At 41.2% G+C, this 25,376-nt stretch overlaps 1 protein-coding gene across 1 annotated transcript in view; it reads left to right on the top strand.

Annotated features, from left to right (window-relative positions):
• Nucleotides 1–25,376, top strand: part of VWA3B (von Willebrand factor A domain containing 3B) — a 201,729-nt gene that overhangs the window by 68,017 nt on the left and 108,336 nt on the right. The window contains 5 exon segments of the mRNA XM_068967369.1: nt 4,100–4,198; nt 4,200–4,236; nt 5,305–5,436; nt 13,300–13,398; nt 22,811–22,993. Coding sequence (XP_068823470.1) covers nt 4,100–4,198; nt 4,200–4,236; nt 5,305–5,436; nt 13,300–13,398; nt 22,811–22,993 — 550 coding nt within the window.

The raw sequence follows: 25,376 nt of genomic DNA, 5'->3' as shown, positions 1-25,376 counted from the left end.
AAATGGCCAGTAAACATTCTTAAGTCAGGGCTGCCATCTGACAATTTGCTTTTGCCTGGTTGTTCATAACCAAAGGGGATGTTAGGATGCAGACTCTGAGCTGCCTTGGTGCCAGTGTAGATGCTGAAAAGCAGCAAAAATGTAGTTATCATGTTGCTTATGCATCACTGTAGGAAGCAAAGGAATGCTTCTGCTTTGTCTTGCATTTTTTTGTGGACCTCAGGTGAATACAAGACTGTATAACACCCCTCCTCTGTACTCTTGAATATTATATTTCAAAGCACTGCTGTGAAACATTTGAATACAATGAAATAATATATATATACATTTTAGGAATCAGCTAAAAATAATTTCATGTGACCCCCCCCCCCCTTCAGCCCTGCTAGTTCTTAAAATCTGGTAATGCTCATAGTCTCGTGTACTAGTGCTGTGACCTCAACATCAGCTCCATGGGGTGACCCACCTTTATGCTTTCACCTCCCCAATGCCAGCGGACAGTTCTAGACTAAGAAGACCATGTCTTCTTAGTACATCGGTACTTAGCACTTAGGTACATAGTCCCTAAGGTCAGATGGAGCTGGATTCTAATCCCAGTCTGCCATCTGCCACGACCCTGGGCAAGTTAGTCAGTGTCTGTGTGTATCAGCTTTCTCATTTATAAAGTGGGAATAATAATACCATTTACAAATGTGTTTTTTGGATTAGACTAGACACTAAATCTAATAAGTTTAGTCTAGTCCCCAGCCTGCAATAGCTTGTTGTCTGAGCTTCTTCACTCTTTCCATGTTTTCCGTTATAAAGTCACAAGCTAAAAAATAAAATTAAAAAAAATTAAGTCACAAGCTGCAAACAGCTGTCTACCCCATGTATGCTCTGCATAGCCTCAATTTCTCAAAACTCAGCTAGTGATGATTACACAGAAAAATTAATCCTTGTGTCTGGAGTCTGCTGTGCTTAAGATTTGGAGTTGACTTCATGAGGAGAGTAGTTTGGATTTCAGATCTGGGGAAAAGGATGCTGCTTTGATGATACCCCAGCTGGCAGCTCTGGAGTCTCTTTGTCCTCCTCCCACCAAGTATCAATGGTTGGGAAGTTTTCTCTCCCCCTTTATTTTTTGGAAGACTTCATAGAGAATTTGTATCATCTCTCCATTAAATGTTCATAGAATTCACCATTGAAGCCGTCTGGGCCTGGAGTTTTTATTTCTGAGAAGATTTTTGAGTTTTTATTATTTTTTAATGTTTTACTATTATCTATTTAGTTGTAGTCTTAATTGTGGCATGCAGGATCTTCAATGTTTATTTCAGCATACAGGAACTTTTAATTGTAGGATGCAGGATCTTTAGCTGTGGCATGCACACTCTCTATTTGCAGCATACGGGATCTAGTTCTCTGACCAGGGGTCAAACCTGGGTCTCCTGCATTGGGAGTGCAGAGTCTTAGCCATGGGAACATCAGGGAAGTCACCACGGGAAGGATTTTTTAAACTGGGCCTTCAGTTTCTTTAAATACACATAAAGCTGACACTGGTCATTTATGTCATTTTTGTTTTCTAGTAAGTCTGGCTAGAGATTATCCATCCTCTCAGTCTTTTCAAAGAACTGGTTTTTGGTCTCATTTTTTTTTTCCCCTCTGTAGGGTTCCTCCTTTCTATGCCATTGATATCTACTCTTAATCTTTATTATTTCCTCCTCTCTCTTTACTTTGGGTTTAAGTTTTTAGAGATAGATGCTTAGATCACTGCTTTTGACCTTTCTTCTAATATAAGCATTTAATTTTATAAATTTTCCTGAGTACTGCTTTAGCTATCTGTCACAGATTTCAATATGTTGTATTTCATTTCATTCATCTCAAAACATTTTCTAATTCCCCTTTGATTTCTTCTTCGACCGAAGGGTTATTTAGGAATGTGTTGTTCATGTCGCAAGTATTTGTGGATTTTTCTGATAGCTTTTAATTTCACTGTGGCTGGAGAAATACTGTTTTATTTCAATTCTTATATTGAGATCTGTTTGTGGCCCAGAATATGAAGAAAAAACTTTCTTTGGGTGGAGTGTACTTTATCTCAGCTCAAGTTTGTTGATAGTATTATTCAAATCTTCCATATTCTTACTGATTTTCTGCTTAATTGTTCTATGAATTATTGAGAGAAGAGTGCTGGAATCTCCAAGTATAGTTTTGTGTTTGTCCAATTCTTTCTGTTCTATCAGTTTTTTCTTCATGTATTTTGAAGCTCAATTAGCCAGTACATGAACACTTGTGGTCATATGTCCTCCTGATGAATCAGCTCCCTTATTATTATGAAATGTCCCTTTTTATCTTTGGTAAATTCTTTGTTGTGAAATTTGCTTTGTCTAAAATCAGTATAGCTACTCTGGCTTTCTTTTGGTTATTTTCTGTAGGATTTATCTTTTTTCCACCCTTTTTCATTTACCTATATGTATTGTATATTGAACTAGGCCTTTCATTGGTAGAATATATAGAGGTATTATTTTTAATCCAATTTGACCATCTCTGACTTTTCATTAGAGTGTTAAGATCATTTGCATTTAATGTGATCATTGATTCGGTTGGATTTAAACTTAAAATCTTGCTATTTGTTTTCTATTTCTCACACATGTTCTTTGTTCCCTTTTTAACTTTTTCTGCTTTCTTTTGTTGGAAGATTTTTTTATAATTCCATTTTATCTCCGCTATTGACTTATTAACTACCTCTTTGTTTTGTTTTGTTGTGATGTGACTACTTTAGCATTTACAATATAAGTCCTTAACTTATCACATGTGCATGCATGCTAAGTTGCTTCAGTCATGTCCGACTCTTTGTGATCCTGTGGACTATAGCCTACCATGCTCCTCTGTCCATGGATTCTCCAGGCTAGAATACTGGAGTGGGTTGCCATACCTTCCTCCAGGGGATCTTCCCGACCCAGGGATGGAACCCATGTCTCCTGCAGCTCCTGCATTGCAGGCAGATTCTTTACCCCTGAGCCACCAGGAAGCCCCAGCTTATCACAGTCTACCTTAAAACAATATGAATTGCTTCATGCACATCATGAAAGTCTTCCAACTTCCATTCCCTTTCGGTATTTTCTGTTGTTGTTCTACACTTAACTTCTACTTATGCTATAAGTCCAAAATACATTATAATCTATTATCTTGTAAATAGACTCAAAATGAGAATAAATGTATTTTATACTTATTCACGTATTTGACATTCATGTTGCTCTTTACTCTTTTTGTATAGATCCAGCACACGTCTGTTGGTGATGAATTACTCAGCTATTTTAGTCTGAGAAACTTCTGAATTTACTTTTATTTTTGGAAGATATTTTTACTAAGTATAGAATTCTAGTTTTACAGTTTTATCTCTCAGTACCTTAAAATTTTTTCTCCATTCTCTTTTGACTTGCATAATTTATGATGAGGAATCACCTGTTTTTCTTATGTTGTCTCTGGCTCCCTTAAAGATTTTTTTACTAGATTTCAGCCTATTTATATTATGATGTGTCTTGGTATCTCTTTTTTTTTTTTCTGTCTATTTGGGTTCTTTGAGCTTCTTGGATCTGTAGGTGTATTTTCATCAAAATTGGAAACGTTTGGTCGTATTTCTCCAAATATTTTTCTATCCCCTTTCCCTCCTCTTTAGTTTCTAATTACACATATATTAGACCCCTTGACATTGTTCCATGGGTGGCTTATCCTCTGTTATAATTTTTAAACCTTTTTTCTCCCTGTATTTTATTTTTAACTGTTTACTATTGCTATGTCTTTCTTAAAGTTCCTTAATCTTTTCTTCTGCTAGTATCTACTTTACTATTAATAGCATACAGTATATTTTTCCTCAGAGGATTTTTTTTATGTCTTCCATTCCTCTCCTCATTCTATTCCTACTTTATCTTCTTGAACAGATGAGTTATGTTTATAATAGCTGTGTGGCATCCTTTTTAGAGAATTCTATCATCTGTGTCATTTTGAGGTCTGTTTCTGTTGATCTGTTTTTCTTCTGATCACAGAAGGCTCTAACCATTCACTTTCAACTATTTCCTGCCCAGGATCACAGAAGGCTCTAACCATTCACTTTCAACTATTTCCTGCCCAGGATTAAATGGTTACAGGATGGGAGTCGAGGCCTCTTTGGAAAAGTACCTAGTGATTGTGTCTACATCCTCATCGACACATCTCACTCAATGACAGGGAAACGACCTGGTGAAGAACAAGGTCATCCAGCTCATACAGGTGAGATGGTACTGTAGGGATCAGGCACCTGGACACCTGTGCATCATGAGTACATCTCCACCAGTCATGACCTGCAGTGGTTATGAGAGATGCTCAGGCCAGCTTTGTACTTAGAAATCCACAGGAAAGCCACTTCAGAAAAAGGATCCTTTTTGCCAGTGAGAGTCATCCGTTCTTCCCAAGTAGATCCTTGGGTCAGTGGGTCCTTCCTGTAACGTACAGGCTGCTAAGTGAATTTCTATGTCCATCGTCCCAGGTCTGCTCTATCCTGAAATCTGTGGCATGCCCATGCCTTCATTATTTTCCAGATACTCTTCAGCTGGGCATGTTTATTTTAAATTTCCAATGAGTGTTAGGGATGCTACATGTACTGGCTCCAGAACTGATGTGTGGGGGGAGGGCAGGCTGTTGGTCAGGAGCGTCTGGTCCTTATTCCACCTGTGCCATCTCTGAGTTGTGCAACCTGAAGCAGATTACTAACACTCCCTGCCTCCTAGTTTCCACACCTATAAATGGGTGTCAGAGTACTGTCATGAGCTGGTGGTATTCAAGTGAGTATGCACCATAGAAAACAGTTACAGGGAGTGTTTGACAAATACAAAACACAATTTTTAATTTGGTGAACTTCTACTGGAGAAATATGGGCTGATGGAAGGCAAGTGAACAAATCTGCAACTGTAATAATAGCCTTGCCAAAAAGTGATGACACGATTTTGGATTTCTTTTTTTCTTTAAGCATGTTGCATTTAGTGTGCATATTCAGTATACCATTAATATCAGTATTAAAGAAAAATAATGTAATATTTTATATATATATAAGCTTAAACATATATCTGATATATGTTCATACATATAGACACTTGTAAAAGTTTAATGTCCAAACTATATGTAAATTTTATTTAAATGCCTCTTGTACTAGATAAGATTTTTTTCTATTGAATGTAATTTTTAGCTTCTACAACTGAAAAAGGAAATCATAGTGATTAAAATGTATCAAACAATGACCTGTCCTAATCCCTTCTCACACTTAAATGATTTTTATTGCTAAATAATAATTATCCCTTACAGGAACAGTTGAAACATAAAAAGAAATTCAATTTTGTGCAGTTTGATGCTCAAGCCAGTGCTTGGCAGGAAAAACTTGTTGAAATCAATGAGGATAATCTGAAAGGGGCCCAGGCCTGGATTAGAGACATTAAGGTAAGAAGGAGGCTGGGTCTGGGAGAAGAACAGAGATCAGGATAGAAATGCTTAAGAAACTGCTTTGATCTCCAAGGATGGCCATGGCTTCACATAGACATTTGTTTTACTTACAAAGGTCGTGTTCAGTTCAGTTCAGTTCAGTCGCTCAGTCGTGTCCGACTCTTTGCGACCCCATGAATCGCAGCACGCCAGGCCTCCCTGTCCATCACCAACCTCCAGAGTTCACTCAGATTCACTTCCATCGAGTCAGTGATGCCATCCAGCCATCTCATCCTCTGTCGTCCCCTTCTCCTCCTGCCCCCAATCCCTCCCAGCATCAGAGTCTTTTCCAGTGAGTCAACTCTTTGCATGAGGTGACCAAAGTACTGGAGTTTCAGCTTTAGCATCATTCCCTCCAAAGAAATCCCAGGGCTGATCTTCAGAATGGACTGGTTGGATCACCTTGCAGTCCATGGGACTCTCAAGAGTCTTCTCCAACACCACAGTTCAAAAGCATCAATTCTTTGGTGCTCAGCCTTCTTCACAGTCCAACTCTCACATCCATACATGACCACAGGAAAAACCATAGCCTTGATTAGACGGACCTTAGTCGGCAAAGTAATGTCTCTGCTTTTGAATATACTATCTAGGTTGGTCATAGCTTTTCTTCCAAGGAGTAAGCATCTTTTAATTTCATGGCTGCAGTCACCATCTGCAGTGATTTTGGAGCCCCCCTCAAATAAAGTCTGACACGGTTTCCACTGTTTCCCCATCTATTTGCCATGAAGTGATGGGACTGGATGCCATGATCTTCGTTTTCTGAATGTTGAGCTTTAAGCCAACTTTTTCACTCTCCTCTTTCACTTTCATCAAGAGGCTTTTTAGCTCCTCTTCACTTTCTGCCATAAGGGTGGTGTCATCTGCATATCTGAGGTTATTGATATTTCTCCCAGCAATCTTGATTCCAGCTTGTGTTTCTTCCAGTCCAGCGTTTCTCATGATGTACTCTGCATATAAGTTAAATAAGCAGGGCGACAATATACAGCCTTGACGTACTCCTTTTCCTACTTGGAACCAGTCTGTTGTTCCATGTCCAGTTCTAACTGTTGCTTCCTAACCTGCATACAGATTTCTCAAGAGGCAAGTCAGGTGGTCTGGTATTCCCATCTCTTGAAGAATTTTCCACAGTTTATTGTGATCCACACAGTCAAAGGCTTTGGCATAGTCAATAAAGCAGAAATAGATGTTTTTCTGGAACTCTCTTGCTCTTTCCATGATCCAGCAGATGTTTGCAATTTGATCTCTGGTTCCTCTGCCTTTTCTAAAACCAGTTTGAACATCAGGGAGTTCACGGTTCACGTATTGCTGAAGCCTGGCTTGAAGAATTTTGAGCATTACATTACTAGCATGTGAGATGAGTACAATTGTGCGGTAGTTTGAGCATTCTTTAGCATTGCCTTTCTTTGGAATTGGAATGAAAACTGACCTTTTCCAGTCCTGTGGCCACTGCTGAGTTTTCCAAATTTGCTGGCATATTGAGTGCAGCACTTTCAAAGCATCATCTTTCAGGATTTGCAAGAGCTCAACTGGAATTCCATCACCTCCACTAGCTTTGTTCGTAGTGATGCTTTCTAAGGCCCACTTGACTTCATTTTCCAAGATGTCTGGCTCTAGATGAGTGATCACACCATCATGATTATCTGGGTGGTGAAGATCTTTTTTGTACAGTTCTTCTGTGTATTCTTGCCACCTCTTCTTAATATCTTCTGCTTCTGTTAGGTCCATACCATTTCTGTCCTTTATAGAGCCCATCTTTGCATGAAATGTTCCCTTGGTATCTCTAATTTTCTTGAAGAGATCTCTAGTCTTTCCCATTCTGTTGTTTTCCTCTATTTCTTTGCATTGATCACTGAAGAAGGCTTTCTTATCTCTCCTTGCTATTCTTTGGAACTCTGCATTCAGATGCTTATATCTTTCCTTTTCTCCTTTGCTTTTTGCCTCTCTTCTTTTCACAGCTATTTGTAAGGCCTCCCCAGACAGCCATTTTGCTTTTTTGCATTTCTTTTCCATGGGGATGGTCTTGATGCCTGTCTCCTGTACAATGTCACGAACCTCATTCCATAGTTCATCAGGCACTCTATCTATCAGATCTAGGCCCTTACATCTATTTCTCACTTGCACTGTATAATCATAAGGGATTTGATTTAGGTCATACTTGAATGGTCTAGCAGTTTTCCCTACTTTCTTCTATTTAAGTCTGAATTTGGTAATAAGGAGTTCATGATCTGAGCCACAGTCAGCTTTAGTCGATATCTAACATTTAGATAAGCTTCTATTGACAACACTGCCCTCAGCTCAAGTCTCAGCCCATTTATGAAAACGTTAGCAGTTTCCTCTATATAAAAATCGCTAATGAATAGAATCAGTCTCATCTAAATGGCTAAAAATACATCAGATCATTTTTTACACTGTGATTCTGTTCTCTTCAAAAACCTTCACTGAAGTACCTTTGCTTGCTTGCTGAATGTGTAAAATTCATTTCCAAGAACACCAGATTCCTCTATTAGTCTTTGGACTGATATGGTCCAGAAATCAACCAAGTCAGTTCAGGACACTACCCAGGTATTCTGAATGTGCTGTGTGCTGATATCACTGAGCTGTGGTCAGCTGGCATAGGTCAGAGAATTTATAAAATTTCAGTTATTGTATTTTTAAGTTCTAAATGTTCCATTTGGTTCTCCTTCATGTCTTTTATTTTTTTCATGAGACTTTCTATTTCTTTGCTGATGGTTTTTAGTTTTCATTTGTTTTAAGATCATTGGTCATTTCTAGTTGAAGCATTTTTTTCACAGCTGCTCTAAAATCTTTATCAAATAATTCTAACATCTCTGTCTTCTTGCTGTTGCTATCATCTTTTTCATTTCAGATTGAGAGCTTCCTGGTTCTTGGTATGAAGGAGTATTAACTGAATCCTAGACATTTTTGTCTTATGTTTATGAGACTCTGGATATTATTCTAACCTCCTATTTAGTTTATTGGTGTTGTCTGACACTGTTCTATCGGGGTATAGTAGGTGGGCCCTGCCTCATACTTCTGGGTGCAGGTTGAAATTCAGGTTCCCCATTGGAACTCTGTTGAAACCTGATGGGGAGGAACACCTTTTCACTGCTAAGTGGTAATGGACATCATTGCGCAGGGAGGACATGTTACAGTTGGTGGGCATGAAAGTCCCAGCTCACTACCTGGCTTTCTTAGCTACTACACTGGCAGAGTGTTAGGTCATTTATTTATCCTACCTGATGTTATCTGACCTTCTTGGGTCCATCTGTCATGGTTTTTGGGAAATGCTCAACCATTATTTTTTCAAATATTTCTTCTACCCTCTTTTTCCCTTTTCTGCTTTGTTTCCAATTAAGCATATACCAGAGCATTTGCTCCACAGCGCTCTGATGCTCTTTTCTGTTTTGTTCTTTTTCCTCTTTGCATTTAAGTTTAGATAGTTTCCATTGCTCTATATGCATGTTCTCTAATTCTTTCCTTGGATATTTTGAACTTACAGTCATTCCTCTGTATCTACAGGTTCCTCATTCATGGATTCAACCAACCCCAGATGGATTTCTTTTTAATTCCAGAAAGTTTCTTTTTTAAAAAAATATAAATTTATTTATTTTAATTGGAGGCTAATTACTTTACAATATTGTGTTGGTTTTGCCATACATTGACATGAATCTGCCATGGGTGTACATGTGTTCCCCATCCTGAACCCCCTCCTCCCTCCCTCCCCATCCCATCCCTCTGGGTCATCCCAGTGCACCAGCCCCAAGCACCCTGTATCATGCATCGAACCTGGACTGGCAATTCGTTTCACATATGATATACATGTTTCAATGCCATTCTCCCAAATCATCCCACCCTTGCCCTCTCCCACAGGGTCCAAAAGACTGTTCTATACATCTGTGTCTCTTTTGCTGTCTCCCATACCAGGGTTATCCTTACCATCTTTCTAAATTCCATATATATGTGTTAGTATACTGTATTGGTGTTTTTCTTTCTGGCCTACTAATAGGCTCCAGTTTCATCCACCTCATTAGAACTGATTCAAATGTATTCTTTTTAATGGCTGAGTAATACTCCTTTGTGTATATCTACCACAGCTTTCTTATCCATTCATCTGCTGTTGGACATCTAGGTTCATGTCCTGGCTATTATATACAGTGCTGCAATGAACATTGGGGTATACATGTCTCTTTCAATTCTGGTTTCCTCGGTGTGTATGCCCAACAGTGGATTGCTGGGTCATATGGCAGTTCTTTTTCCCGTTTTTTAAGGAATCTCCATACTGTTCTCCATAGTGGTTGTACTAGTTTGCATTCCCACCAACAGTGTAAGAGGGTTCCCTTTTCTCCACACCCTTTCCAGCATTTATTGCTTGTAGACTTTTGGATCGCAGCCATTCTGACTGGCATGAAATGGTACCTCACTGTGGTCTTGATTTGCATTTCTCTGATAATGAGTGATGTTGAGCATCTTTTCATGTGTTTGTTAGCTATCTGTATGTCTTCTTTGGAGAAATGTCTGTTTAGTTCTTTGGCCCATTTTTTTATTGGGTCGTTTATTTTTCTGGAATTGAGCTCCAGGAGTTGCTTGTATATTTTTGAGATTAATTCTTTGTCAGTTGCTTCATTTGCTATTATTTTCTCCCATTCTGAAGGCTGTCTTTTCGTCTTGCTTATAGTTTCCTTTGTTGTGTAGAAGCTTTTAATTTTAATTAGGTCCGATTTGTTTATTTTTGCTTTTATTTCCAATATTCTGGGAGGTGGGTCACAGAGGATCCTGCTGTGATTTATGTTGGAAAGTGTTTTAAAAAAGCAAAGCTTGAATTTGCTGCATACTGGCAACCATTTATATAACATTTAAACTGTATTAGATATTATATGTAATCTAGAGAAGATTTAAAGTAGATGGGAGGATGTGTATTAGTTGTATGCAAACACTATGTCATTTTATTTAACAGACTTGAGCATCTGCAGATTTTGGTATCTGTGGGAGAAAGGTTCCTGGACCAATCCCTGTTGATATATAGAGACACCTGCACTTTGAACTCTTTGAAAGATTTCTTCATATTCCTATTGCATTTTTTGTTTATTTTTAAATTTATTTATTTTTGTTTGTTGTGCTGTGTCAGGTCTTATTGCAGCACACAGGATCTTCATTGCATCATGAGTGCATGCATGAATGCAGTCTTCATTGCATCAAGATCTTTGATTGCAGTACACAGACTCTAGCTGTGATGCCTGGGCTGGGGAGCATGCTGGCTTAGTAGTTGTGCCTTGGGGGCTCAGTTGCTCCCTGCCATTTGGGATCTTGTTCCCCAACCAGGAATCAAACTTGTGTTCCCTGCATTGCAAGGTGGATTCTTAACCACTAGATCACCAGGGAAGTCCCCTTACTGTGTTTTTCATTATTAGCATTTCCATTCTGCTATTTCTTAAGATTTCCATCTCTGCTGAAATTACCTACCTGGTCTTGAATGTTGTTCACCTTTGCCATTAGAGGTGACTTAATGTATGAATCACAGTTATTTTAAATTTTCTGTCAGATGGTTTTCGCATCTGTGTCATCTGAGTTTGTTTCTGATGAGTACTTTTGTCTCTTGATAGTATGTTGTATATTCTATTTGATATGCTTATTTTTTGCTAAAGCTGAAGCTCCAATACATTGGCCATGTGATATGAAGAGCCAACTCATTGGCAAACACCCTGATGCTGGGAAAGATTGAAGGCAGGAGAAGGGGGTGACATAGATGGTTGAATGGCATCATTGCCTCAGTGGATAGCATTTGAGGAAACTCCAGGAGATAGTGAAGGACAGGGAAGCCTAGAGTGTTTCAGTATATGGGTTCACAGTATTAGACATGACTTAGCAACTGAACAATGAACAACAAAATTTTTTTTTTGTTTATTTATTTATTTTTTTTTAAGGCTAGTCAAGTGAAGCAGTGGGAGTGGAGAAGGAACAAAGAAATCTGTAACTGGCTGTGATCAATTAATTGTAAACACCACTGCACTTGGACCAACCAACAAATTTTTTGTTAAGAGCTAGACATCATATACAGTATATAGAGACTGAGATAAATAGTTTTTATGCCTGGAAAAGAGCATGCCTTTCTTTTGTGGTGTGGGTTAAATTAATCTAATTAAGAGTTGGACTGGGTTTGGGGTTGGTCTGTTTGCACCATAGCCCTCACATTATTGTAGTGATGTTTTGTGTTAGGGTGAGAGATGATGTACCAGAAGTTTGTCTGCTCCACACTCAGCTTTTGATTTTTCCCTTTACACTGGGCTTCAGAGAAAACTTTTCTCTTGCAGGTTGCTTGTTAGTTGATGTTTCTAGGGGAGTAACAGGGATGGGTGTTTTCTGAATAAGCCTCAGTGTTAGTCGGGCCTGGTGTCCAGGAGTCTCAGGGGTGTGGCTTTGTCAGTACCTCTGAGCCCAGAACGTAGCCCTGCTCCTTCTGCAGGTGTAGGGACTTTGTTGTTTCCTCTTCCATTCCCCAGCCTTCTTGGGTTTTGACCAGCACCCTGAGGATTAGTATGTTCGTTACCGCCCTTTACCTCACACACACACACACACACTCCCTTTGTTCTGCAGGGAGAAAGAGCAGGGTCTCTATGGATGTGCCTGAGTCACTGAATCTCTCCCTCAGTTCTGCCCTGTGAAGGAGATTTCCTCTAGGGTCTCTCAGTCTATCCTGTGAATACCCTGTGGGGTTTGTGGTGAAACAGTCTTCAAGAGAGCACTGATGCCAGGCTTCCCTGGCATTCCACTGGTTAAGAATCTGTCTTGCAATGCAAGAGATACCAGTTAGATCCCTGGTCCAGGAAGATCCCACATGCCATGGGGCAAGTAAGCCCACGCACGATGACTGCCAAAGCCCATTCACCCTCGAGCCTGTGCTTCCAAGAGAAGCCACCACAGTGAGGATGCACTGCAGCTAGAGAAAGCCGGCATGCAGCAACAAAGACTCAGCACAGCCGGTGTGAATAAATAAGTAAAATTGAATAATAATGAGTAAATAAAACTTTAAAAAGAAGAAAAGAGCACTGATGCCCCCATATTGTGGTCTCTTGCCAATATATACCCGCAGCTTCTGCTGGTTCACCAGCCACCCCAACCCAGCTCTCCTTCAGTGTCTGGCTGCATCCTGTCCCAGGAGCCAGGGCTTGCATCCCCCCTGACTCTCCAGATGCCCACCTCTACCCAGATTTTGGGCCAGTTGGTTGCCCTGTGATCTGAGCTCTCTCATGAATGTAACAAAAGTCACATACTTGCTGTTTGTCTGGCTCTTCCTTATTGTGGAGTGACAGTTCTCTCCATCCCTGGACAGAGCTGCAGGAATTTTACAGTTTTACAGCTTCCTGTGCCTCCAGATTGCTCTTGACACCACACTTGTGTTTGCTGAATATTGGGTGTCATGAATCAATCCTGGTTGAAAACAAACATGGTCCCCACCCAGTGTATTCAGGCTGCGTGTTTAAGCCGTGCTGACAGCTGAATGAACAGTAACTGAGTTAGTGCCTCCCACAGAAACACACAAAGATAAAATTGAATTAAGAGCTCTGTCAATAGGACAGGAAATCCATTGTCCCAGCTTCTAGCTCTCCTGGGACTATCTGCATAGACACTTTTATGATACATCCAAGGATTCGACTTCTTGAATTCCTGGGCTGAAGTTATTATCTCAATATAATTTAAATTTATCTTTTATTTCACAAATACCTTCTTTTCTTTTTGGAGGCAGGGAATAACACTTGTTTGTGAGATCTTTTTTTGAGATTGAAGTATACACTTGGTATGTCTCTCTCTCTCTCTTTTCTGTAGATTGGAAGTTCCACAAACACCCTGAGTGCCCTGCAAATTGCTTTTGCTGATGAAGAAACACAAGTAATCTACCTTTTGACAGATGGGAGACCTGATCAGGTACTTATCAAAGTCGGGAACAAAGACAGACTCACTAATTCCCTGAAAGTGAAAGCTGAGAGTGGGAATTGGGGGACCTTTTTCACTGCCACCAAAAAGCTGTTGACAGATGCTTGCTTGACTTAGGGACCCAGAAGTGAGGTAAAACAAACACATCCACACTGAGAAATTCCTTTGTCTACTACAACACTGAGGAAAATTTATGTGACAGTGAGTGTTGTCTGGTTAATTTGATGCACTCCCATAGGCCTGGAGACCAACCCCATGAAAGGAAATGTCTGCCTTCCATGGAAGACTGGTTTATATTTTATTATAAACTAAGAGTAAGGATATCTTTTTGATTTTTTTTCCTTTAGGGACGCTGAATCTAAACATGTCACTGCACAATGTCCTTGGTTTTACCCCTAATTTTAACTTAGTAATCATTTAAACAAAAGCATGCCTTTCTGGTGAAATGTTCTTTGTTTTGTTTAGCCTGACTGGAAAATATTTGAAAAGTTTTAGTGCAGTCTGTTCATCTTCTTTTGAGCTTTGTGAATGAAAGACTAATGCTCTGGGCATTAAATAAATATACGGATGTGCAGGCCAGTACAATGTAAATTAACCGCTGAAGTGAATTAGTATCAACTTGTTTCCTTCATTGTGAAGTGTCTGCGTGTGAAGACTGCTAGGCAAATATTGTAAAATATCCTGTGTCAAACAGTCCAGGGCTTAAATACTAAAGCAACCGGATTTTACTGCAGCATTAGATTTGTGGCCAAGAAGTTGTATATAAAGTAAAATTTTATTTGGGATAATTTTCCTATCAATTTCACTGTACTTTCTACTCAAAGGCAGTTTATCGTGCTTTGTTTATGCTCCATATCTGGTGCCAAGGTATGAGGCTACAAAGATGAATAATGTCCTGCTATAGGGGAGCTTACATGTTGGAGGGTGTGCTAGCATGTACAGTGAATTCTGACACTATACAGGGAGTAGGGTTGCCTAGGCTATGGACTGGATGGGAGCACAGTGATGAATTCTGCTGTACGAGATGGAAAGAAGACCAGGCAAGCATCCACTGAGAAGGGCACACTTCAGCTGTGTCTGAAAGGAGGATAAGGAGTTTTTTTTAACAGAGGAGATTGCTGGTATCCTGGGCAGAAGGAACAGAGGTGTAAAATTATGTGGGCTGCTCAGGGTGACAACCGGAGAGCAAGAGCAGTGATAGAAGAGTGTCAGGGCTGAGTCTCTGAGGTTAAGTTGGGGGAGACCGTGATGGTCTTTGAGTGTCACATGGAAAGGATGGTCTTTACCTTACTGGGTACCTCAGGGGAGCAGAAGTACCTCAGTAAATATGCCTCAGTAGAGCCAGGGAAAGACTAGATCTTGATGAGAGCTGGTGAGGTCCCACCTCAGGGAGGAGCAGCAGAAATTTGGAAGGAGGAACCCATCAGAGATGAGATCATAGGAGTAGCATCAAAGGACTTGGTGGCCAGTTTGTAGCTAGAAGGTGGGGGGCTGGGTGAGGACCAAGAGAGGAAGGGGTCAAGATGACTGATTTCAGTTGTCTAGTAATTGTTATTAACTGACTGACAGCTAAAGAAGATGAAGACTTAGGGGTTGCCAGTGGAGGAAGCTGAGCTTGAGCCACCTGGATTTCATGGCTGTCCAAACCCCGTATAAGTATGGGACTGGCATTTGGAGAAGGTGTAGGCTGGAGATTCTGACTTGCAAGTCATCTGGACAAGGAGTCTTTTTCTTTTTAATAAATGCTGACTGATTTTATTGCAATTTAGAAAATATAGGTAGGCATATAATCATAAGGAAGAATAAGAAGTAAGTATAAGTAGTTCATAATTCAATTTTCTGCCCTTTCTCATCTAATATGTGCCAATTTTCCAAGTCATGAGACATTCTTCTGAAACATCATTCTCAATGACTGTATCGTATTAAGTTATATAGATTTAATAAAACTACCTTAAAAACTGATTTAATTTTTGCATAGTAGTACATTAACATGGTACATATTACAAAGGTACAAAAGGATATGGAGAGAAAATTCTCCCTCCCACCTCCTGTTCATCACCTAAGAGACAATGTAGATTACTAGTTTCTTTATTTTCTTTGAGAGATAGTTTGTTATGCAGACAGATAAATGTTTATATATATTTCCTTTTTAAAATATATAAATGGTAGCATATTACACAGGCTTCCCAGGTGGAGTTAGTGATAAAGAACCTGCCTGCCAATGCAGCAGGTGCTGGAGACACAGGTTCGATCCCTGGGTCAGGAAGATCCGCGGAGGAGGGCATGGTAACCCACTCCAGTATTCTTGCCTGGAGAATCCCGTGGACAGAAGGGGCTGGTGGGCTATAGTCCATAGGGTTGCAAAGAGTTGGAAACCACTGAAATGACTTAGCACACATGCACGCAGCATATTACACACACAATTCTGAACCTTTATTAATAAAACAGAGGACTTCCCTGGAAGTCCAGTGGTTAAGACTCTGCCTTCCAGTGCAGGGAGACTGGGTTTGATCCCTGGTTGGGGAACTAAGATACCACATGCCTTAGGGTTTGGCCAGAGTTTTTTGTAAATAAATAAATAAAACAATATACCTCAGAGATCACTTAATATCATTTCATAAAAGGTTTCCTCATTTTTTAATAGCTGCTTACTATTCCATCACACAGCTACTTAGTCATGTCCCTTGGAGATAAACATTTAGGTTATTTCAATCTTTCTATTCAAGGTTGCAAAAGTAACTGTGCATATATATCATTTTGCACCTGTATGAGTGTATCGTAGCATAAATTCTGAGAAGTGTTCTCAGTAAAAAGATATATATTTTGATAGATCCCACCAAACAGCCCTTGAAAAGGATTTACCAAGTAACACTATACCAACAATGTGTTAAGAACAATACTTAGACTGGAGCTCATCTCAGACTTATGAGGATCTCAGATCTCCCAGAAGTATATTTAAATTGGAATCTCCAAAAAATATATTTAAATTATATTTAAATACATTCCTCTGGGGAGAAGGTCAGTAGCTTTCCCTGGATTCTCAGAGGGTCTGTGGTCCAGTTAATGATAAGAAACTAGGGATATGGATGAGCTGGAATTAGGAATATGCAGATTACTAAAAAAGTGATTTATAAACTCTCATTCAGGCATTTCATATTCTTCTCTGCCTTTTCCCCATCTGCAGTCTATTTAGTTTGTCTTGCCCCTCAGATTCTCTCAAAAAAGAGGATATTTGATATTCATGTTCTATGTAGAGGACATTAAAATGTAGCACTCAATCTCCATTTGTTTTTTAATTTTCACTGACTGTGTAGGACCTAAATAGGTAAGACCAATGTTATTATTCCCAGTATTCAGCACAATTTTCTACTTGGAAGAACACACAGAGATGCTATTCAGGATTCAATTCCATGGACATCACTGTACTGCTTGTTTATTAAATGTCCAGGGCAGAATTATATGGAACCCAAGTCTTTAATCAAGTTCAAAGGGTTCTAGTAATACTAGTTTTCATGAAACGGGGGTCACTAGGTGTCCTTTGCTGGGTATCTATGGATGTGAGCAGACACTGCGGGGCCTCTGCTAGAGAAGCCAAGCTCATTTGGCTGTGATTGTTTGGGGATTTCTTTGAAGTTAGGGCCTCACTCTCACAAAATTCGAGAAAATGGACGTGAGGAAGTTAACTGCACCATTTTAAACAAAAACATATGTATAATAAGGACCCACGTGGGTTATATGAGAGGTAGGGGCAGGGGAAGGCCCAGGGCACTGCCCCTGTACAAACAAACCTCCTTCAGACTATGAGAGAACCATTCCTGCCTTTCTTGTCACCCCAAGGTGACCTTTGTGGTGAAAGGGACATCTGGCCACACACCTGTTTAGACTCAGGGACAAGGCACCAGGGCGAATGTCTCAGGTGTGCAGCTTGGCCTCATCTTAGGGATCTCATCTTAGGGACCAACAAGGCCTTTGAAGGGAATTGATTAAAGAGTTATATGGGCATTACACAGGGAGTGACCTCCACATTCAAAGCCCTTCCGTCTGAGCTACTGCAGTAGCTCTGCTTAGCATCTGAGAAGAGTCGGGGTGAGTCAGGCTGCAGGGGGACGTCTTCTTGTCAAAGCTATGAGGACACCCACCAGCGGAGGAGAATCCCTGGGGTCTGCGGGTGGCAGGCAGGAGGACAGGAATGTTATCTTCCCTGGCAGAGATTGAGCTGCTTCTGCAGTCAAGATGCAGCCCTGCCCTCTGCCTAGCTCTCTACCACCTCGCTGGGCTCTGGAACCTCGTGCCAGTTTAGCAAACATTACCTGGGGATGTGTGCAGGTCGGGGCTCACAACAATACATGTAGCGGACTTTCTCATGCTCGTGCTCTCTTGGGATGTCAGGACTGATGGAAATAAGTCGCTTTAAATCCAGAGACCTGGGTTAGAGCTCATCACCAGCACGGCCTATCTGAATGACCTTGGGCAAGTGTCCCCAAAGTGAGTTTCCTTATCCGTGACTTAGAGCTAATGCTCCTTTCTTACAGACTTGCTATGATGTTCTTGTGAGTGCATTCCATGGATATTTCCTGAGCACTTTTTATGAGCCAGGTACTGTTATCAATCTGGGATATGGTGGAGAGCAAGACAGACCAGGTGCCTGCCTTCAGCAAAGCTTCTGTTTTATGTGGAGATAGATAGTAACTCAAAGCTTTTCGCGCTTCCCAGGTAGCACTAGTGGTAAAGAACCCACCTGCCAGTGCAGGAGACGTAAGAGATGCAGACTCAATCCCTGGGTTGGGAAGATCCCCTGGAGGAGGGCATGGCAACCCACTCCACAGAGGAGCCTGGCGGGCTACAGTCCATGGGGTCGCAGAGTTGGACATGACTAAAGTGATTTAGCATGCAGACAGTGAGCAAATAAATCTATGAAGTGATGTCAGGTAATGTATAAAAATGAAAATGCTACCCACAATGTCAGCACTAAATCAACATTAATGTCCCTCCCCAAATATCTCAGCTGGAAGTCAATATAGAGATTGTTGTTGTTTAGTTTCTTAGTCATGTCCAACTCTTTTTTGCAACCCCATGAACTATAGCCTGCCAGACTCTGTCCATGGGATTCTCCAAGCAAGAATACTGGAATGGGTTGTCATTTCCTTTCCCAGGTCATCTTCCTCACCCAGGGATTGAACCCTCATCTCCTGCTTGGCAGGCAGATTCTTTAGCATTGAGCCACCTGGCAAGCTCCAATATAAGAGCAATTTCTAGCTAAAACCTATCTTATCAAATTAACAGAATTTAGGTCTGGTATCTCCAGTCTGGTAAATAGGCATGAGGGCCGGTGGCGACAAGTCTTGGTAAGAAATGAGGATAATGATCGTACCTCCCTCAGTGGGTTGTAGAGGGGATGCAGGGAGAGACCATGGCAGAGCTGTTAATGCCTGGCCCATGGTAAGTGCTCACAATGGAAGCTAGGTCAAAGGAGAGGCAGGCAGAAGAGAGAGATTTGCTCTGTCCTTGAAGTTGACCATCTGACCTGCCTCTTGGGAAACCTATATGCAGGTCAGGAAACAACGGTTAGAACTGGACATGGAACAACAGACTGGTTCCAAATAGGAAAAGGAGTACATCAAGGCTGTATATTGTCACCCTGCTTATTTAACTTATATGCAGAGTACATCATGAGAAACGCTGGGCTGAAAGAAGCACAAGCTGGAATTAAGATTGCCAGGAGAAATATCAATAACCTCAGATATGCAGCAATGGCAACCACTCCAATACTCTTGCCTGGCAAATCCCATGGATGGAGGAGCCTGGTAGGCTGCAGTCCATGGGGTTGTGAAGAGTCGGACACGACTGAGCAACTTCACTTTCACTTTCATGCATCGAAGAAGGAAATGGCAGCCCACTCCAGTGTTCTTGCCTGGGGAATCCCAGGGATGGGGGAGCGTGGTGGGCTGCCGTCTGTGGGGTCGCACAGAGTCGGACACGACTGAAGTGACTTAGCAGCAGCAGCAGCAGATATGCAGATGACACCACCCTTATGGCAGAAAGTGAAGAGGAACTAAAAAGCCTCTCGATGTAAGTGAAAGAGGAGAGTGAAAAAGTTGGCTTAAAGCTCAACATTCAGAAAACGAAGATCATGGCATCTGGTCCCATCACTTCATGGGAAATAGATGGGGAAACAGTGGAAACAGTGTCAGACTTTATTTTTGGGGGGCTCTAAAATCACTGCAGATGGTGATTGCAGCCATGAAATTAAAAGACGCTTACTCCTTGGAAGGAAAGTTTTGACCAACCTAGATAGTATATTCAAAAGCAGAGACATTACTTTGCCGACTAAGGTCCGTCTAGTCAAGGCTATGATTTTTCCTGTGGTCATGTATGGATGTGAGAGTTGGACTGTGAAGAAAGCTGAGCGCCAAAGAATTGATGCTCTTGAACTGTGGTGTTGGAGAAGACTCTTGAGAGTCCCTTGGACTGCAAGGAGATCCAACCAGTCCATCCTAAAGGAGATCAGTCCTGGGTGTTCATTGGAAGGACTGATGCTAAAGCTGAAACTCCAATACTTTGACCACCTCATGTGAAGAGTTGACTCATTGGAAAAGACTCTGATGCTGAGAGGGATTGGGGGCAGGAGGAGAAGGGGACGACAGAGGATGAGATGGCTGGATGGCATCACCGACTCGATGGATGTGAGTTTGAGTGAACTCCAGGAGTTGGTGATGGACAGGGAGGCCTGGCGTGCTGCGATTCATGGGGTCGCAGAGTCGGACAGGACTGAGCTACTGAACTGAACTGAACTGAAGTTGACAAGACAGATGGGGTCAGCCCTCAGCTAGGTTAGGTTGCTGTTTGTTTCAGAACCAGCTGATGGGCAGAGAGGAGAGGAGAAAAGAAGAGAGGAGGCGAAGTGGGGTGGGCTTATGGGCAGTGTGTGTTAGGCACTCAGTCTGGCTTATGGGCAAGGGCAGGCTCAAGACTGGAACCAAATACAGAGACCAAAGTCATGTGTATGTAGTGGCTGGAATGAGACCGGACACCAGGGGACCACTCAACTGGCGCCTCCCTGAGCAGCATGTGAGCTGCTGAAGGCCAGCAGGTGTTGAGTCCAGAGGCCTCCTCCCTCATCACCCCACCTCCCCGGGGTTCATAGGAAACATTTTGGAAGGGTTCATAGTCAAAGAATAGGAATTGGGGGTAGAGAGTGGAAACTGGCTAAAGGAGCCAGCAAGTTGAATCAGTCAAAGAGGGACTGAGAAATACAGAAGCAGTGAGGGCAGGACAACCAGAGGCAGCTTCTGAGGGCGCTGACTGGGGTGTGGTGGTGCTGGTGGAGCGGCAGCAGGGCAAATCATCAGTTCACCTTCCCCGTGTGTCTGGTAATGTTTACAGAGTCGATTCTTGCCAAGTGGCAGTCTTTAGTGCAAGCAGGGGAAAACAAATAATCTGATATTGCTTCAAGTACTAAAATCTGTCTTTGAAACTAGTCGTACCATTTAAGAGATTGATGACCCTAGGAAGCTTAGTCCTTCTGAGCCTCAATTTCTCCATCTTTAAGTGGAATCCATACCTACTGTGCCAATTAGGATTTCATATTACTTTGAGAAAAAAGCAGAAGAGCAGACAAATGATAACTGAAATGGAGAGATTTATATTCCTATGAAGAAGAAGCCTGGTGGTAGGTAGTCTAGGTTATACAGCTACTCAAGGATATCTCCAAGAAAACAGGCTTCTTGTAATCTTCATGCTTCACCTGATCTTTGTGTTTGACATCCACCCTCATGGTTACAAAACAGCTGCTTCATGCCTAAGCAGAGTGTCCATTTTCCAGTAGGCAGGGGTGGAAAAGGGAAGGACATTAGCTTTTTTTGTTAAGTCTTTGTCTATTTTATTAGCAAAAGAAAACTTTCCCTTGAAACTTCAATGGACAGACCTGGGTCACGTGGTCACTCCTAAGTGCAAAAAAAAAAAAAGTGTCAGAAGATGAGTTTTCATGTGTGTTTTGTTATGTTTGTATGTTTGTTTTTAGCTGAGTCTGTTGCTGTCTTGAAAAGAAAACCAGGTCTCTGACAGTAAAAAGGAGAGTTGGGAAACTAGTAATCTTTCCAAAACCCTGTCACAAGAGGGTTAACTGGGGTATTATGTCCCCAGCAGAGTGCTCAGAACATGAAAGGACCCTAAATAAATGTCTCTTTTTTCACTCTGAGATAGCACTTTTTTTTCACTCTGAGGTATCTAAAGCTGCTGCTGCTGCTGCTGCTAAGTCACTTCAGTCAAGTCCAACTCTGTGCGACCCCATAGATGGCAGCCCACCAGGCTCCCCCGTCCTTGGGATTCTCCAGGCAAGAACACTGGAGTGGGTTGCCATTTCCTTCTCCAATGCATGAAAATGAAAAGTCAAAGTGAAGTTACTCAGTCGTGTCCAACTCCTAGCGACCGCATGGACTGCAGCCTACCAGGCTCCTCCGTCCATGGGATTTTCCAGGCAAGAGTACTGGAGTGGGTTGCCATTGCCTTCTCTGGTATCTAAAGCTGGACATTGCTTTTTAGGAGTAGAAGCTTTGGAAGCCACTCCAAGATTCTGTGGCCTCATTCTGTAGAATCCCAGTATCCAGGATGTCTTACCCATGACTCAGTACTTTAAGTGTCCAGAAGTATGTGCATGCGTGTGTGCTAAGTCACTTTAGTCGTGTCCGACTCTTTGTGACCCCATGGACTGTAGCCTGCCAGGCTCCATGGGATTCTCCAGGCAAGAATACTGGAGTGAGTGGGTTGCCATGCCCTCCTCCAGGGTATCTTCCTGACCCAAGGACTGAACTCGAGTTTCTTATGTCTCCTGCACTGGCAAGCAAGTTCTTTACCATTAACACCATCTGGAAAGCCCTGCTCAAAATTATGTGTATATATGTGTTATTTGCTCAGTCGTGTCCAACTCTTTACAACCCCATGGACTATAGCTTGCCGGGCTCTCTGTCCATGGAATTCTCCCCACAAGAATACTGGAGTGGGTAACCATTCTCTTCTCCAGGGTATCTTCCCAACCCAGGGATCGAATCTGGGTCTCCCACATTGCAGGCAGATTGTTTACTATCTGAGCCACCAGGTCCAACCCTTTAAAAGCATAGATTCCAGGTGCACTAAAATCGAGTAATTGGATTAGTCAGAACTGTGAGCCCTCAGAGGGCATGCGTTGAGTCACTGGTCTTCGTACTCTCACCACCTGGCAGTTTACTTTGTCAGTCGAATTGGATTGACACCTTTCCAAGAAGTCACTCTCCACTGTATAAGGAATTACTAATAGAGAACTTCACTATCTAGAACAAATACTAGGGACTTTCACGTTTTTGTTTTTTTGTTTTTTTGTCTCTTCCTCTCTATCTCCCTTCTTTTCCCTGAAAATGTATCATTTCAGTCACCTGAAATGGTTATGGACCAGGTCAAAGTTTTTCAGAAAATTCCTATTTACACCATCTCCTTCTGCTACAATGATGAGATTGCAGATGGATTTTTGAAAGACCTTGCTTCTTTGACTGGAGGAGAGTTTCATTCTTATAATTTTGGCTGGAAGGACCCCTGTACTCCAGAGGCTGTTCAGGTAAGAGCTTCATGAGCCGAGCAGAGAGTATTCACTTACTTGAGCACTAATGGTTGGAGATCTGTGGACAATGATGGGGAGAACAGCAACCAAAAGGACAACTAAGTTGAGAAAATTAATCACCTAACAGCTAGTGTCCTGCAAACTGTGGTGGCCTAAGGACCACCTGAGCTAGGGCACCTGTGAAAATTCAGATTCTCGAGTTCCACTACCAAGCTACCAAATCAGGCTCCAGGCACAGAGGCCCAGGAATCCTAATAGATTCCATTTTTCTTCTAAGCTTTTTATTATGGAATGTTACAAACAAATGCAAAAGTAGAAGAGTATATATAGAGAGACCATGTACCTATCAGTCAAATTTAACAATTATCAACATTTTGCCAAACTTTAGGAACAAACACCCTGGGGGTCCATACATAAGGTTTGTTAACCACTGCCTGTTTGCACATATTTGTGGGAAAGTTTCAAAAAATTCACTTGCTAGGCAGTTGTCTTCTGACTCATCAGGCTGTATAACCATGTGACCATCTGATGAAACAATTCATTGTAATGAGCTAATACAAGAAAGTAAATAAAATTCTATGCCCTAATCCTCCAATTTTGGCCAGAAGATGTGCATGTCAAGTGTGCCCCTCTAGAGAACGTGTGTCTTATTGTCTGTTCTAAGGAGTGACTTTAAATCCAGGACAAGCCAGAACACTGATCAATGCTTACATGTGAGAAACTATTAATACCAGAGTCTGGAAATGACTCACTCAAAAGAATCAGACAGACTAGTACTATGAGCTCATCAGAGGGCAATGCCCACTCCCATCACCTAGACTAGAAAACCTCATAATTCAGTGGGTATTGGGTAAAGTTTAAAGGAAGATCTTGCCTCAATAGTGGGAACAGCCAAATGCTACTCTACTTCTGTCTAGAAAATCATAAATGCAAAATGTGAAAGGGTCAATCCATTTCCAGGGAATTTAGCTGCATCCACTCTTCCCAGTCACGTTCAACATACTACTGGAAGCTCTACCAAGACAACAAGGCAAGAAAATAAATAAAAGGTATACAGATTAGAAAGGAAGAAATATACCTGTCCCTATTTGCAAGTAACAAATAAAAGTCCAAGGGAGCTACCAAAAAACTCCTAGAACTATTAACTGAGTTCAGCAAGGTCACTGGTTATAAGATCAGCACACAAAATTCAATCACATTTTCATAAAGTAAAAATAAACATACAGAATTCAAAATTAAATATTGAAATTTAGTATTTCATCCAAAATGAAATACTTAGGTATATATATTATGTAGTAGATATACAGAAAAACCTTCTGAAATAGAATAAAATTAAACTATATTTTCATTCAACATCCAATGGAATATACAAAAATGCTACTGGAACTAATAATAGAAGTTAGCAAGATTGTAGTGTCTTATAAGGTCAACATATAACATACAAAAATGTTGTCATATTAGCAAATAACAAACATTGAAATAAAAATTATCATTTACAATCTCATCAAAAATATGAAACATGTAGTGACAGATTTGTCAAAGTGTGTGAAAGGCCTGTCACTGAAAACTATAAAACATGGAGGGTTGTATGTTGTTTATGGGTTAGAAGACATCACAGTGTTAGAATGTGCATTCTCAAAAAGAAAATCTGAATTGTATCTCTTGTATTTGTGTAGTCGTTCCTTTACCTTTCAATCTGTAGTTGACATGCACAGACAGAGTCAGTCAGTCAGTCAGTCAGTTCAGTCAGTCATGTTTGACTCTTTGCGACCCCATGAATAGCAGCACACCAGGCCTCCCTGTCCATCACCAACTCCCAGAGTTCACTCAGACTCACGTCCATTGAGTCAGTGATGCCATCCAGCCATCTCATCCTCTGTTGTCCCCTTCTCCTCCTGCCCCCAATCCCTCCCAGCATCAGAGTCTTTTCCAATGAGTCAACTCTTCGCATGAGGTGGCCAAAGTACTGGAGTTTCAGCTTCAGCATCATTCCTTCCAAAGAAATCCCAGGGCTGATCTCCTTCAGAATGGACTGGTAGTGGTTCTCAAGTTGCTGTTCTGCCATCTTCTTGTCTCCTTCAGTCCTTCCATGTGTATTCCATGTGTATATGACCCTCTTCAGTGCTATAATAGGGCATATAACAGAGGTTGCCATGTGCAGTACTGTATTTAGTGTTTTCATTTTAATTTTTCTAGGACATTAATTTATATGAAAAAAGAATACTAAGAGAGGAAAAAAATAGACTTAACACATTCCTAATCAAAATTTCAGCAGGCTTTTTAGTAAAAGTTGACAAACTAATTCCATGGAAATTCAGAAGATTTCAAATAGCCAAAATGCTTTGAAAAAGAAAATCAAAGTTGAAAGACTAATACTACT

The sequence above is a fragment of the Capricornis sumatraensis genome, chromosome 1 (genome assembly GCF_032405125.1).
Source record: "Capricornis sumatraensis isolate serow.1 chromosome 1, serow.2, whole genome shotgun sequence".
Taxonomy (NCBI): Eukaryota; Metazoa; Chordata; class Mammalia; order Artiodactyla; family Bovidae; genus Capricornis; species Capricornis sumatraensis.
Note: the sequence above shows the minus strand (reverse complement) of the source record. Positions and strands in the feature narration are given on the sequence as shown.